This window comes from Lepus europaeus, chromosome 2, assembly GCF_033115175.1.
Source record: "Lepus europaeus isolate LE1 chromosome 2, mLepTim1.pri, whole genome shotgun sequence".
In the NCBI taxonomy this organism is placed as follows: domain Eukaryota; kingdom Metazoa; phylum Chordata; class Mammalia; order Lagomorpha; family Leporidae; genus Lepus; species Lepus europaeus.
Window position 1 is genome coordinate 76,027,915 of NC_084828.1, and position 12,758 is coordinate 76,040,672.

A 12,758-nucleotide genomic window follows, 5' to 3' on the forward strand; every position below is an offset into this window, starting at 1 on the left:
TGAATATGAGTTCCTTGAGAACATATAAAATGAAAGTCCAAAAAGATTTGTCAACTGCCTGAACCTTAAGTGGATTCCCTAAGCTACAGGCTATTGAAGCACAGCTCTGACAAATCATTGGCTGACTGCTAAGCCAATGCAATTTCTCAGAAACCAGATATGAGAATAAAAACTGAAAGCACACATCTGTGGCTGTGCTCTACAGAGTAGTTGATGCTACAGAATTGGTTCAGACAAGTCACTACATACAGAACCATAACCATGCCTCTAAGGAGGGGGATGTCACAACTCCAGTGTTGCTACTATATACTACTTAAATGTCCAGTTTTCATCAAAAACAACAACATTACAAAACTTTGAAAAACTGGGGGAGAAAATCAATGGAAATTGTCTCTCATGAGGCCTGTCTTTTGGACATAGCCAACAAAAGACTTCAAATGATACATAAAGAACTAAGTAAAAATATGACAGTGACTCATCAAATAGAGAAGATCAGTGAAGACTGAAATTTGAAAATAATCAAATGGAAATTCTGGAGTTGATAATCCTGTCAGTGGAAATTACAAATGCACTGTGAAGAAGGAGCTCAACATAAGATTTTAGATAGCAGAAGAAAGAATCAATAGACTTAAAGAAAGAATAATATAGATTATCTTTCCTGAAGGACAAAATTTTAAAAACAAAGAGGAATAAACAGAGCTTCAGAGATCTATGGGATACCATCAATCAGACCAATGGGTCTGTAATGGGAATACTAGGGAGAAAGACAGAAAAAGTATTTGAAGAAATATAATAAATAGTCGCAGCTTTCCAAATTTGATGCAAAACATTAATCCACACATCTAAGAAGGTCTTAAGTCCAAGGGGAAAAAGCAGGGAGAGTCCCACCTAGATTTATTATAGTTAAACTGTTAAAGGGAAAATCTGGAAAGCTGCAAGAAAAAAACAGTTTCTCATATTTTCTTGTTGGGAGCACCCAACAAGATTAACAGCTGACTTCTCATCAGGAATAAAGAAAGGCAGAAGGCAATGGAGTGATTGATATTCAGGGTGCTTATTCAGAGAAGAAGAAGCTGTCAACCAAAAATTCTATATCTATCGAACTGTTCTTCAGAATGAAGAGAAAGACATTGCCAGGTTGACAAAGAAAGTTTGTTATTTGCAGACCTGCTTTACCAAAGTACTTAAAGTTCTGCAGGATGAAGGAGGTGATACCTGATGTAAACTAAAATCTGTATGAAGAGTTAAAGAGCGTTAAAAAAGGAGGTTATGTAAGTAATTTTAAAAAGCAACGTAAATGTATTTCTCTTAAGTTATCTAAAAGTTAGATAAAAGCAGTACTGAAAATGAAGTGTTGGGTTTATAGCATATAATGATATATGTGACAACAGTAGCACAAAAGAGCAGGAAGAAGTAGAAATTTATTGGAAGAAATGATATCAAATAGGAACTAGGAAGAAATGAAAAATACCAGAAATGGTAAATATGTAGAATTGTTTGTTTTTCCTTTCTTGTCTTTTCCCCATTTAAAATACATAAAGTTTTAGAAGACAATAATTATACCATTGTATTGTTGGATTTTAACATACATATATCACATATAATGACAGTAATAGCAAAGAGGTGAGAGAAGAGTAGAATCATATTAGAACAAAGTTTCTTCCTTTTCGTTAGTCAAATCAGTACTGATCTGAAGTACATTATGATGACTTAAGATATATTTTATAGTCCCTTAAGCAAGTAAAAAGAATAACTTTTAAAAATATTGGAAAAATCAAAAAGGAATTAAGATATATAGAAAACAAATAATAAGTGGCAAACCTAAACCCAGCCATATTAACAGTAAATTAAATATGAGTGGATTAAGCCTTATTGCTATATTTTTCTCTCAGCACTGTAAGTATTTCACCCTATACTCTTTTTGTTTGTGTTGTTTCCTTGGGTAAGTCTGATATAATTCTTATCTTTGCTGTTTTGTGAGTAAAGTTATTTACTTCTGGCTTTTTTTCAAGATTTTTTCTTTTATCTTTTCTGCAGTTTGGAAATGGTTTGCCTACGTGTAATTTGGGGGGATATTTATTCTGCTTGGTGTTTCCCAAGCTTCCTGGATCTGTGCTTTGTTGTCTCACGTCAGTTTGGGGGTAATTCTCAAGTAACATTTTTTTCCTATTCCCCTTTCTTTCTTTCTTCTGGTACCCCAATTATACTTATTTATACCTTTTGTATTTAATCCACAGCTCTTGGATATTCTGTTCTGTTTTTTTTTTTTTTTTTCCCCATCTTTTTTGTCTTTGCTGTTCTCTTGTGGAAGGTTCTTTCCTTGGCTGTATCCTGCCTACTGATGAGTATATCAAAGGCATTCTTCATTTCTGTTACTATATTTAATTTCTTGCATTTCTTCTCAGTTCTTTCTTTGAATTTTCATCTCTTTGCTTACATTGCCCGTCTGTTCTTGCATTCCACCTGCTTTATCTCTCAGGGCTTACAGTGTTAATCATGGTCATTTTGAATTCTTGATCTGATAATTCCAACATCCCTGCCAAACCTGTGTCTGGTTGTGACACTTGCTTTGTCTCTTTAAACTGTGTTCTTACCATTTCAGTTGTGGTGACATGGTGTCAGACATGATGTACCTGACTAAAAGGAATAAATAAATAGGTCTTTAATACTGTGGTAGTAAGTTATGGGAGAGAGAAGGCATATTGCAGTTCTGTGATTAGGTCTCAGTCTTGGAGTGAGCCTGTGACCCTGAACTGTCAACTGCACAAGTGCGTCTCAGGATTTTTCCTCCCTCAGGTTTTTGTCTTTCTCTTAGGTAGCACAGGATAATTGGAGAGGGCTGCAGTTGGATCCCCTCAGAGGGCTAGAGCAAATTGAAGTTAGTCAGGTCAGTTAGTCTCTGATATAAATGAATGAAACAGAATGGAGAGATCAGAAACTTTCCCTTCCATTCATCGTTGTTGGTTTTCCACAAAAATTGCAAAGTACTTCATTAGGGAGAACGGATAGTTTTTTCATCAAAAATTGTTGACAGAATCAGATGTACACTTGCAAAACGGAGTTAATTTTGGTCATTATCTAATACACATGAAAATTAACTCAAAGTGAAGCAAAGACTTAAATAAGAAAGAAAATAGAGGAGTAAATTTTAACATTTGATAAGGCAAAGATTTATTAAATATGACAGAGCACAATTAAGGAAAAGTTGATAAATTGGACTTCACTAAAAATTTTTTTATATTTATGTATGTACTTATTTATTTATTTATTTAAAGTCAGGGCAACAGAGAGGGAGAGAGAGAGGGGGAGATCTTTTGTCTTCTGATTCACTACCCAAATGGCTGCAACAGCCAGGAGCCAGGAACTCCTTCCTGATCTCCCATATGAATGTCAGGTGCCCAAGCACTTGGACCATCTTCTGATGGTTTCTCAGGTGTATTAGCAGGAAGCTGGATTGAAAACAGAGTAGCTGGGACTTGAGCCAGCATTCACATGGGATATGCCAGCATTGCAAGTGGCAGCTTTACCTGCTATACCATACTGCCAACCTCACAGACTTCATTAAAACTTTGCATGTCAATATAAATATATATGTATCTATATTTACATATATTTACATATATAATATATAGATATATTTCAAAGATGTATTTATTTATTTGAAAGGCAGAGTTACAGAGAGAGGGAGATGCAGAGAGACGACTCTTCCATCCACTGGTTCCCGAATGCCTGCCACAGCCAGGGCCAGTCCAGGATGAAGCCAGGAACTTGAGACCTCTGTCCCAGCCTCCTCATAGGTGCAGGGGCCCAAACAGTTGGGCTGTCTTCTACTACTTTTCCAAGCACATTAGCAGGGAGCTGGATTGGAAGCAGAACAGCTGGGACTTCTGATGCCTATATGGGATGCTGGCATTGCAGGCAGTAATTTAACTTGCTGGTCCACCACAGTGTCCCAGAAATATTTTATTAATAAAATGGAAAGACAAATCACAGACTGAAAGAAAGTATTTACAAATTGTGTATCTGATAAGGGACTTGTTTCCAGAAAGTGGGACTCTTAGAACTCAAGTACAGGAACACAAATAACCTAATTAAAGATTTGGATAGACCTTTCAGCAAAGATAGAAGGGGACTTCAAAAGGTTCCTGGGAAAATAAAATATATAAATTTTATTCCTCAACATAAGCTCCATCAAGTTCAAGACATGATTGTAAGTGATGATCCTTGCCATTTAGAACTGACACACACATGCAGGCAGATCGGCCCAGCCAAGACAGCCTCACCTGGTACCCTGATCTTAGAGTTTCAGCCTCCAGGGCTGTGAGGAAATAAATTTCCTTGGTTAAGTCCTGCCTCACGGGACTTTGTTGTCCAGAGTAGACCTAATAGAGTCTCCCGGGGAGAGCTAATGAGTGAATAGTTCTCCAGAGTTTGGTTAAATCATAACCTTCTAATGTTAAGCAGATTTATCATATTTTCTTGATCATGAAATTCATAGTGGCTGTGCTAGGTTTCTGAATGTACACACTTTAAAAATACTAGAAAATAAAGACTATGAAAAGATTCTCCAGAAAAGAACTCAGGCTTCTATCCCTGAAGAACTGTGGGTCCTGGGAATTTTTTCATATCAATGCAGTCTTCTTTTTTTTTTTTTTTTTTTTACATTATTGACTGAAGAAAAGTGGGTCCCCTTTGAAGAATTTTTTTTTTAAGATTAGAAAACAAGGGGCCGCCACTGTGGCATGGCAGGTCAAGCTGCCTGTGAAGCCAGCTTCCTATATGGGCACCAGTTCAAGTCCCAGCTGCTCTACTTCCAATCCAGCCCCCTGTTCATGCACCTGGGAAATAACAGATGATGGCCTAAGTGCATAGGCCTCTACACTGACATGGGACAGCTGGAAGAGGCTCCTGCTTCCTGGCTTCCACCTGCCCCAGCCCTGGCTATTGCGGCCATTTGGAGAGTGAACCAGTGGATGGAAGATCTCTCTCTCTCTCTCTCTCTCTCTCTCTCTCTCTCTCTCTCTCTCTCCTCCACCTCTCTCTGTAACTGTGCCTTTCAAATAAACAAATCTTAAATACATTTTAGAAAGGATTAGGAACAAAAGGTCAGCAGGAACCAATTCAGGACTATAAGATGGATGCCCATTGGTTTCCCCAAATTGCTCTTGTTTCTTGAAAGAAATAAGCAGGTTCACTGTTGTAGTCATTAAGAATAACCTGGTGAAGCTTTGCTGGCCATTTTTCTACTAAAGCTTTGGCCAGCTTTCTCAGAACACTTTCATAGTAAACAGACGTTACTGTTCTTCTAAAAAGTCAAAAGCAAAATGCCTTGAACACGTGAAAGTAGCCAAACAAGAAAACTGGTTTCCTTTGGTCGTGATCAGTCCACTTTTGCTTTCAGTGGACCACTTCCATCTCTTGGCAGCCATGATTGTGCTTCGTCTTCAGGATCTTACTGGGAAAGCCATGCTTCATCTGTCTTCCACCTGAGCTTCACCATCAATTGGCTGTTCTTACTTTAATTTTGGCAAAATTCTTGTTGGTCTGATAGGCACCCTTTTCTTTTTTTTTTTTTTTAAGAGATATTTTTTTTATTTGAAAGAGACAGAGAGGTCTTCCATGTATTATTTCATTCCCTAGATGGCTGCAACAGCCAGAGCTTGGCTGAGCTGAAGCCAGGCGCTTCTTCCTGGCTTCCCACATGGGTACAGGGGCCCAAACACTTGGGCCATCCTCTGCTGCCTTCCCAGGCCATTAGTAGGCAGCTGGATTTCAAGTGGGGCAGCTGGGAATAGAACTGACCCAAATGGGATGCTGGCCTACAGGCAGCAGCTTTACCCACTATGCCACAACCAGGCACCCTTCAAACTGATGTCTTATAATCTCTTAGTGCCTCAAACTAGATCTTGTTTAGACATGTTACAAGTGAGTATGAGTTATTTTCACACAAACATTTTTGAGTCATGCATGGTTTTTTTGTTTTTTGTTTTTTAAAGTTATTTATTTGAAAGACTGAGCAATGGAAAGATAAAGGTCTTCTGTCTGCTAGTTCACTCCTCTAGATGCCTGCAAGCAGGACTAGGCCAGGTCAAAGCTGTAAGCCAGGAACTTCATCTGAGTCACCCACATGGATGGCAGGGGACTTGAGCCATCATCTGCTACCTCCTAGGATGCATTTGTAGGAAGCTAGATTGGAATCAGAGTAGCCAGGACTGAAACTGGCATTCCAGTGTGAGTTGAGGGTGTCCCAAGTGGCAGCTTATACCAACTGTGCATAATGCCTACCCCTCATGAATTTTTATAGCACATTATTCCTAACAGCCCCAAACTGAAAACAACCTTTATGGTCATCAAGTAGTGATTGAGTAAACCAATGGTGGCCTATTCAATTGAATGTTTTAAGCATCTTAAAATGTCAGGAATAAGACTTAATAATGTTTCATTCTATTTATAGAAAGTAACCAAAATAAGTAATTCTGTTAAGCTATAAAGTAAATTAGTGATTGTCAAAGATAGGGCGGCGAAGGAGTAATAACTTCAAATGGGTATGAGGGATCTTGTAATGATGGAAATGTTCTGAAACTGGATTGTGATAATGGTTGCACACTAAATGCAACCAAATTTTTTGACCGGAAGTTATTGAGTTGTACATTTAGGTGACTTTTTCTTTGAAAGAGTTACAGAGAGAAAGGGAGAGATGGAGAGATAATTTTCATCTGCTGGTTCATTTCCCAGAAGGCCTCAACGGCTAGGGCTGGTCCATACCAAAATCAGGAGCCAGGAGCTTCTTCTGGGTCTCCCACATGAGTGGCAGGGGCCCAAACACTTGGGCTATCTTCTGCTTTTCCCAGGCACATTAGCAGGAGGCTGGATTAGAAGTGGAGCAGTTGCCCGTATGGGATGCTGGCATCATAGACAGCAGATTTACCCACTATGCCACGTGCCTGCCCTGGTGAGGGGCTACATTTAATTGATTCCACTCATGGAAGTGGAATTCCTGGATCAAAGGGTATGAACCTTTTTAAAACTTTACATTTTTTTTCATTGTATTTGAAAGCATAGACAAAAAAAAAAAAAAAAAAAAAAAAAAAAAAAAAAGAAAGAAAGGAAAGAAAAGAAAATAAAGAATCTTCATCTGCTGGTTCACACCCCAAATGTCTACAGCAGCTGGGTCTGGGCTAGGCCAAAGCCAGGAGTCAGGAATTCAGCCCTGATGCCTCCAAGTACTTGGGCCAACACCTGCTACCTCCCAGGGTACACCGTAGCAGGAAGCTGAGGCAGAGCCCTGAACCTGAGCCCAGACATTCCTTTGTGGGAGATGGGCATCCTAAGCAGTGGCCTAACTTCTGCACCATTTGCCTGCCTTCAAGGCTCTGACTCCTCTGCATTGCAGGCATTTGAAGAGTTAGCCTATGGATGGGAGGGTGCACTCTCACTCTCAGTCTCGCTGTCTCTACCTCTGAAATTTAAAAAAAAAAAAAAAGTGTTTGGAAAACTAGAAGAAAAGACTCACCATTGTTTCTGGGTAACGGGATTAAAGGTGGGCTTTTTGTTTTTTTAATCTAGAAAATTTTTCAATATTACAAGCTTGAAATTAAAATAGAAACCTCAGATTTTTTTTTCCCATTTTATTTGAAAGACACACACACACACACACACATATATCATTTTTCAAATGTAACAGCCAAGGTTGGGCCAGGCCAAAGGCAAGGTCTTGAAACTCAATCCAGGTCTCCCACAGGGGTGACAGGAACCCCGTACTTGGGCCATTATCTGCTGCCTTCAAGGGTGTGTATGTCAGCAGGAAGCTGGGTCGGAAGTGGAATAGCTGGAACTGAGCCACACACTCTAATATGGGATGCAGGTATCTCCTAACAGTTGTGTCAAATGCTCATCCCTCAAATGTTATTTTAAAAGTAGTACCAATTGAGATGGCCTTAGTTCCTAAGAAAGCTGAGAGCCACAGACACACAATTGCTGTGAAAAGGAAAGCAAGCAATCCCCAGTACTGGCCACCAGGTGGCATTGTAGGCCAAATGCTGCCTGCCGCACTGCCGCACCGCCTCACCGCGGCGGTGTAGCTGCAAGGATAGGGTGAGGCTGGGGAAAGGCATAAGCTGAAGGGGAGAGTGAGGTTCTTTGTGTTTTTGTTTTGGGAAAGCTTTGTTTGAAAAAAGAAGAAATGAAAGAGGTAGAAGGGGAAAAATGCAACGTTTTCAGAGGAGATGGGCAAAAATGAAGCAGAATGAGAAGAGTTTGGATCCTTAGAGCAGGCTGAGGATTTATTTTTGTAAAAGAGACATTTCTTCCTTTGATCTGCAGAGCAGATTGGAAGCCACCTATGGTGGCGTTTAGATTCAGGAAATCTAGGCTGTCGTGTGTGAATGGGTTCAGAAGGCTCACTTGAGGGTTTGTGTCATTTTTAAGACAGGGAGTTTTTAAATGCTATTCTAGTACTTAAAGATGGTTTAATATTGCCTCTTTGTTTTAAAACAGCTGTCACAGGAAGTATTTTCAGAGTTAACTTGGGTCTGCGAGGCCTGGTGGCTGGTGGCATAATTGGAGCCTTGCTGGGGTAAGCATTAATGTGGTTTGAGTCTAAATTGGTACAAATTTCATCCAGTGTCTTGCCTGTTAAAAGTCATTCATTTCTGAAGAGCAGATTTAATCTTAGAACCTATATATCTCTAGTCTTATATTGGTGGTAACTTCATCCAGTTCTAATTACATCCCAATTTTTACTCATACTTTTAACTTACAGTTTTCACAGTAAATAACATCAGTTCAGTAATATCTGAATTATAATCCATATTCAGCTCAGTTAAGAAGTACTTTCCTTTATTTAAAAAATATTTTCATTTTATTTGAAAAGCAGAGAGACATACTGAAAGGAAAATGAACAAAGACGAAGAGAGATCTATTCATCTATTTATTTACTCCCCAAATGTCCACAACAGCCAGGGCTGGGCCAGGCCGAAACCAGAAGCCTGGAACCCAATCTGGGCCTCCCGTATGGGTGACAGGGACTCAAGTACTTGGTCCCTCCCCTGTTGCCTCCCAGGGTGCACGTGAGTAGGAAACCAGGATGGAAGCTGAGGCGCTGGCACTCAAACCACACACTCTGATGCAGGATGCAGGCACCCCAAGCAGCGACTTAACCACTGCATCAAACGCCTGCCCCAGGAGGTGCATTCTTACACAATTTTGGTCTGGGTTGTTTGCTTAGCTAAATAGATTCCTGCACTATCACAATAATACCAAGAGTGTTTCTCAGTTTTGTTTGGTCTTTCCTTCATGATTAGACTTGGGTTAAATATTTTTGTCAGGGTTAGAGCTTAGATGAAGTTGTGTCCTCAGTGTATAGAAAGGCCTCTCACCCACCGTTAAGTAATATTAACTCTTATTTACTTGATGTATTGGTTTTCCATTGCTGTATAACAAATTACCACAAACTTAGCAGCATAAAACAGTACTCATTTATGTTATCTTCCAGTTCTGTGGGTCAGAAATCTGAGTATATTTGGATGGATTATTTGCTCCGGATTTCACAAGGCCAAAAGCAAGGTGTTGACCAACCTGGGCTGTTGTCTCGAGGGTTCGGGAAAAATCTGCTTCCACACCCATTCAGGTTGTTGCCAGATTCCAGTTCCTGGTGGCTGCAGGATGTTTCCCTGCTGCTTGTTAGTTTCTAGAGGCTGCCCACATTCCTTCTCACAGGATGCTCCTCACGCTCAAACCACCATGGTGCATTGCATCCTGCTGATACTCCAAATGGTCAGCCAGAGAAAACTCTGCTCTTCAGGGTTCACTCAGATCATCTCCTTTTTGATGAACTAAATTCGACTAATCAGTAACCCTGATTACATTTGTGAAATCCAATTTGCTGTGTAACATAATGTGATCATAGGAGTAGTATCTCATCATATGCACAGTTACAGGATTAGGGCAGGAAATTTAGGGGAACTGTTTTAGAATGCTGCTGACCACACTTGGTTAAAGCATAATCTATTAGGTCTCTTTAGTTTAGAGTGAGACTGTGAATAACCTGTTCTCCAGCTATCTTTGGCCTAGTGTTTTTTGAAAAAAAAAAAAAAAAGTCACTTATTTTTAATTTTATTTGAAAGACATCTTTCATCAACTGATTCCCCAAATGCCCACAACAACCTGGATATGCCAAACCAAAGTCAGAACCCTGAATTCCTCCAGTTCTCCCCCACGGGTGGCAGAGACCCGGGTACTTGAGCTATCACCTGTTGCCTTCCAGGATGTACATCAGCAAGAAGCTGGATAGGAAGGGGAGGAGTCAGGACTTGAACCTGGCACTCCATTAGGGGTTGCAGGCATAGCAAATAGCAACTTAACCACTGCACTAAATGGTGCCTCGATCTAGTGGTTTTAATGCTCCATCGATGACCCATGCTATAATTAGTTATTAGAGAGGTGGTTGCAGAGGTCAGCACTGTAGCATAGCGGTTAAAGCCACTGCCTGCAGTGCCAGCATCCTGTATGGGTGCCGGTTCGTGTCCTAGCTGCTCTACTTCTGATCCAGCTCCCTGCTGGTGCACCTGGGAAAGTAGTGGACAGTGACTCAAGTGCTTGGGCCCCTGCACCCACATGGGAGACTCAGAAGAGGCTTCTGTCTCCTGGCTTTGGCCTGGCCTAACTTGGTTAGTTTTGGCCATTTGGGGAGTGAACCAGCAGATGGAGGACTTTCCTCTCTGTCTCTACTGTCTGTCGCTCCAGCTCTTTCAAGTAAATAAATAAAAAATCTAGAAAGAAAAAAGAGGGAGGGAGGGAAGGAAGGAAGGAAGGAAGGAGGAAGGAAGGAAGGAAGGAAGGAAGGAAGGAAGGAGGTTGCAAAATGCTGACATGCCAGTTTTGGCAGTCTCCTGTTTTTATTAATTGGCATTCATCTGAGTAAGAGTTCTGCCTTCCTCTCCACTTATTCACTCCCTTTTCTCACCACCTTTTTAGGAGAGAATAACACTATAGACTTCTGTGGGTTTTTTAACAATAATTTTACATTAAAAGACATCAGAATGTACATTATACATTTTACAAAATTGTGCAAAAAGGATGACATAAAAATAAAATACTTTAAAGTGTGTTATTTATGATACATAAAAAAGGCATCAGCCTTTCATAACTCACTGTGCTGACATTATTTTTATTGTAGTATACCAGGCTGGTTTGAAGGGAAAATCATGGAAGTTAGCAGCAAAATTTTTATTGCGATAAAAAACATGGTAGAACATTTACCATTGTAACTGTTTTTACCTATACAGTTCAGCAGCATTAAGTATATTCACGTTATTGTACAGGAGAGCTCTAGAACTTTTTCATCTTTCGTAACTGAAACTCTACTCACGTTAAACATGAATTCCGTCTCCGTGTTCTGCCAGCTCTTGGCAGCCATCTTCCTACTAGTCGTTTCTGTGGATTTTGACTAGTTAAGATACTTCTTGTGAGTGGAGTCATACAATATTTGTCCTTTTATGACTGGCTTATTTCACACAGCATAGTAATGTCCTTGAGATTTTCCGTGTTGTAGCATGTGACAGGATTTTTTTAAGGCTACTTATCTGTCACATGTGTATACTATATTTTCATTATCCATCTTTCAGTGGACATTTAGATTGCTTCCATTTAGCAAATATACTTTTGTGGGGTTTTTTGTTTGCTTTTTTTAAGAAAAAATAAAACAAATGTTTTATTTATTTGAAAGGCACAGTTACAGAGAGAGAGAGAGATTGGGAGAGGCAGAGAGAGAGAGAAAGAGAGACCTTCTGTCTACTGGTCCATTCCCCGCAATGGCCAGGGCTGGGCCAGACCAAAGCCAGGAACCAAGGGCTTCTTCCGGATCTCTCACGTGGGTGCAGGGGCCCAAATTCCGTTGCTTTCCCAGGCACATTTGTAGGGAGCTGGAACAGAATTATAGCAGCCAGGACTCAAACTGACACCCATATGGGATGCCGGCACCACAGGGGGCAGCTTTACTCAATACACCACAATTCCCACCCCTATACTTTTGTTTTTAAGATTTATTTATTTGAAAGGCAGAGCAAGAGAGAGAGGTGGGGAGGGATAGAAAGTTAGAGAGAGATCTTTCAGCTACTGTTTCACTCCCCAGATGATAGAAACAGCCAGGTCTGGGTCAGGCTGAAGCCAGGAATTCCATCCTGGTCTCCCACATGGGTGGTAGGGCCTAAGTATTTGGGCCATTTCCTGCTGTCTTCCCAGGCATGTGAACAGGAAACTGTATTGGAAGTGGAGTAGCTGGTAGTTGAACGAACTGGTCCTCTGCTATGAGATGCCATCATCACAAGTGGCACAACACTGCCGGGCCCAAAAGTAGTTTTCAAAATTCAGTTACTGAAGTTGCAGCCAAGGGGAATTTTAAGTTTTACCATAGTAAAAACCTCTTCTTGGAGAACACAAGATCCAAACCCACTTCTTCACTGTAATCATTGTGATCTTAATCAGTCTCTCACTGGTAACTGTTGGCATGTGGGTTAGCAGATATGCCCAATTCATGAATTTTAGGATGTTTTGGTGACTTTACCCCCAAAAGCCAGTAGGATACCTTCTCCAACCAAAAATGCCTTTCACATTTCCTATCCCCAGTGGGGGCTGATACCAGTCTGAACTAGTAATTTCATCTCTGAGAAAACTTCAGTTGGGAGCTACTTACCAGAACTTGTCATAAATATGCACTTATCTTCCCTCGGTTCAGTTCTCATTTACTATTTAAAAAACAG

General features: G+C 40.4%; 1 protein-coding gene across 1 annotated transcript in view; it reads left to right on the top strand.

Annotated features, from left to right (window-relative positions):
* TIMMDC1 (translocase of inner mitochondrial membrane domain containing 1) overlaps positions 1-12,758 on the top strand; it is a 31,958-nt gene that overhangs the window by 14,871 nt on the left and 4,329 nt on the right. The window contains exon 5 of the mRNA XM_062208585.1: positions 8,497-8,575. Coding sequence (XP_062064569.1) covers positions 8,497-8,575 — 79 coding nt within the window. The remainder of the gene's footprint in view (positions 1-8,496; positions 8,576-12,758) is intronic.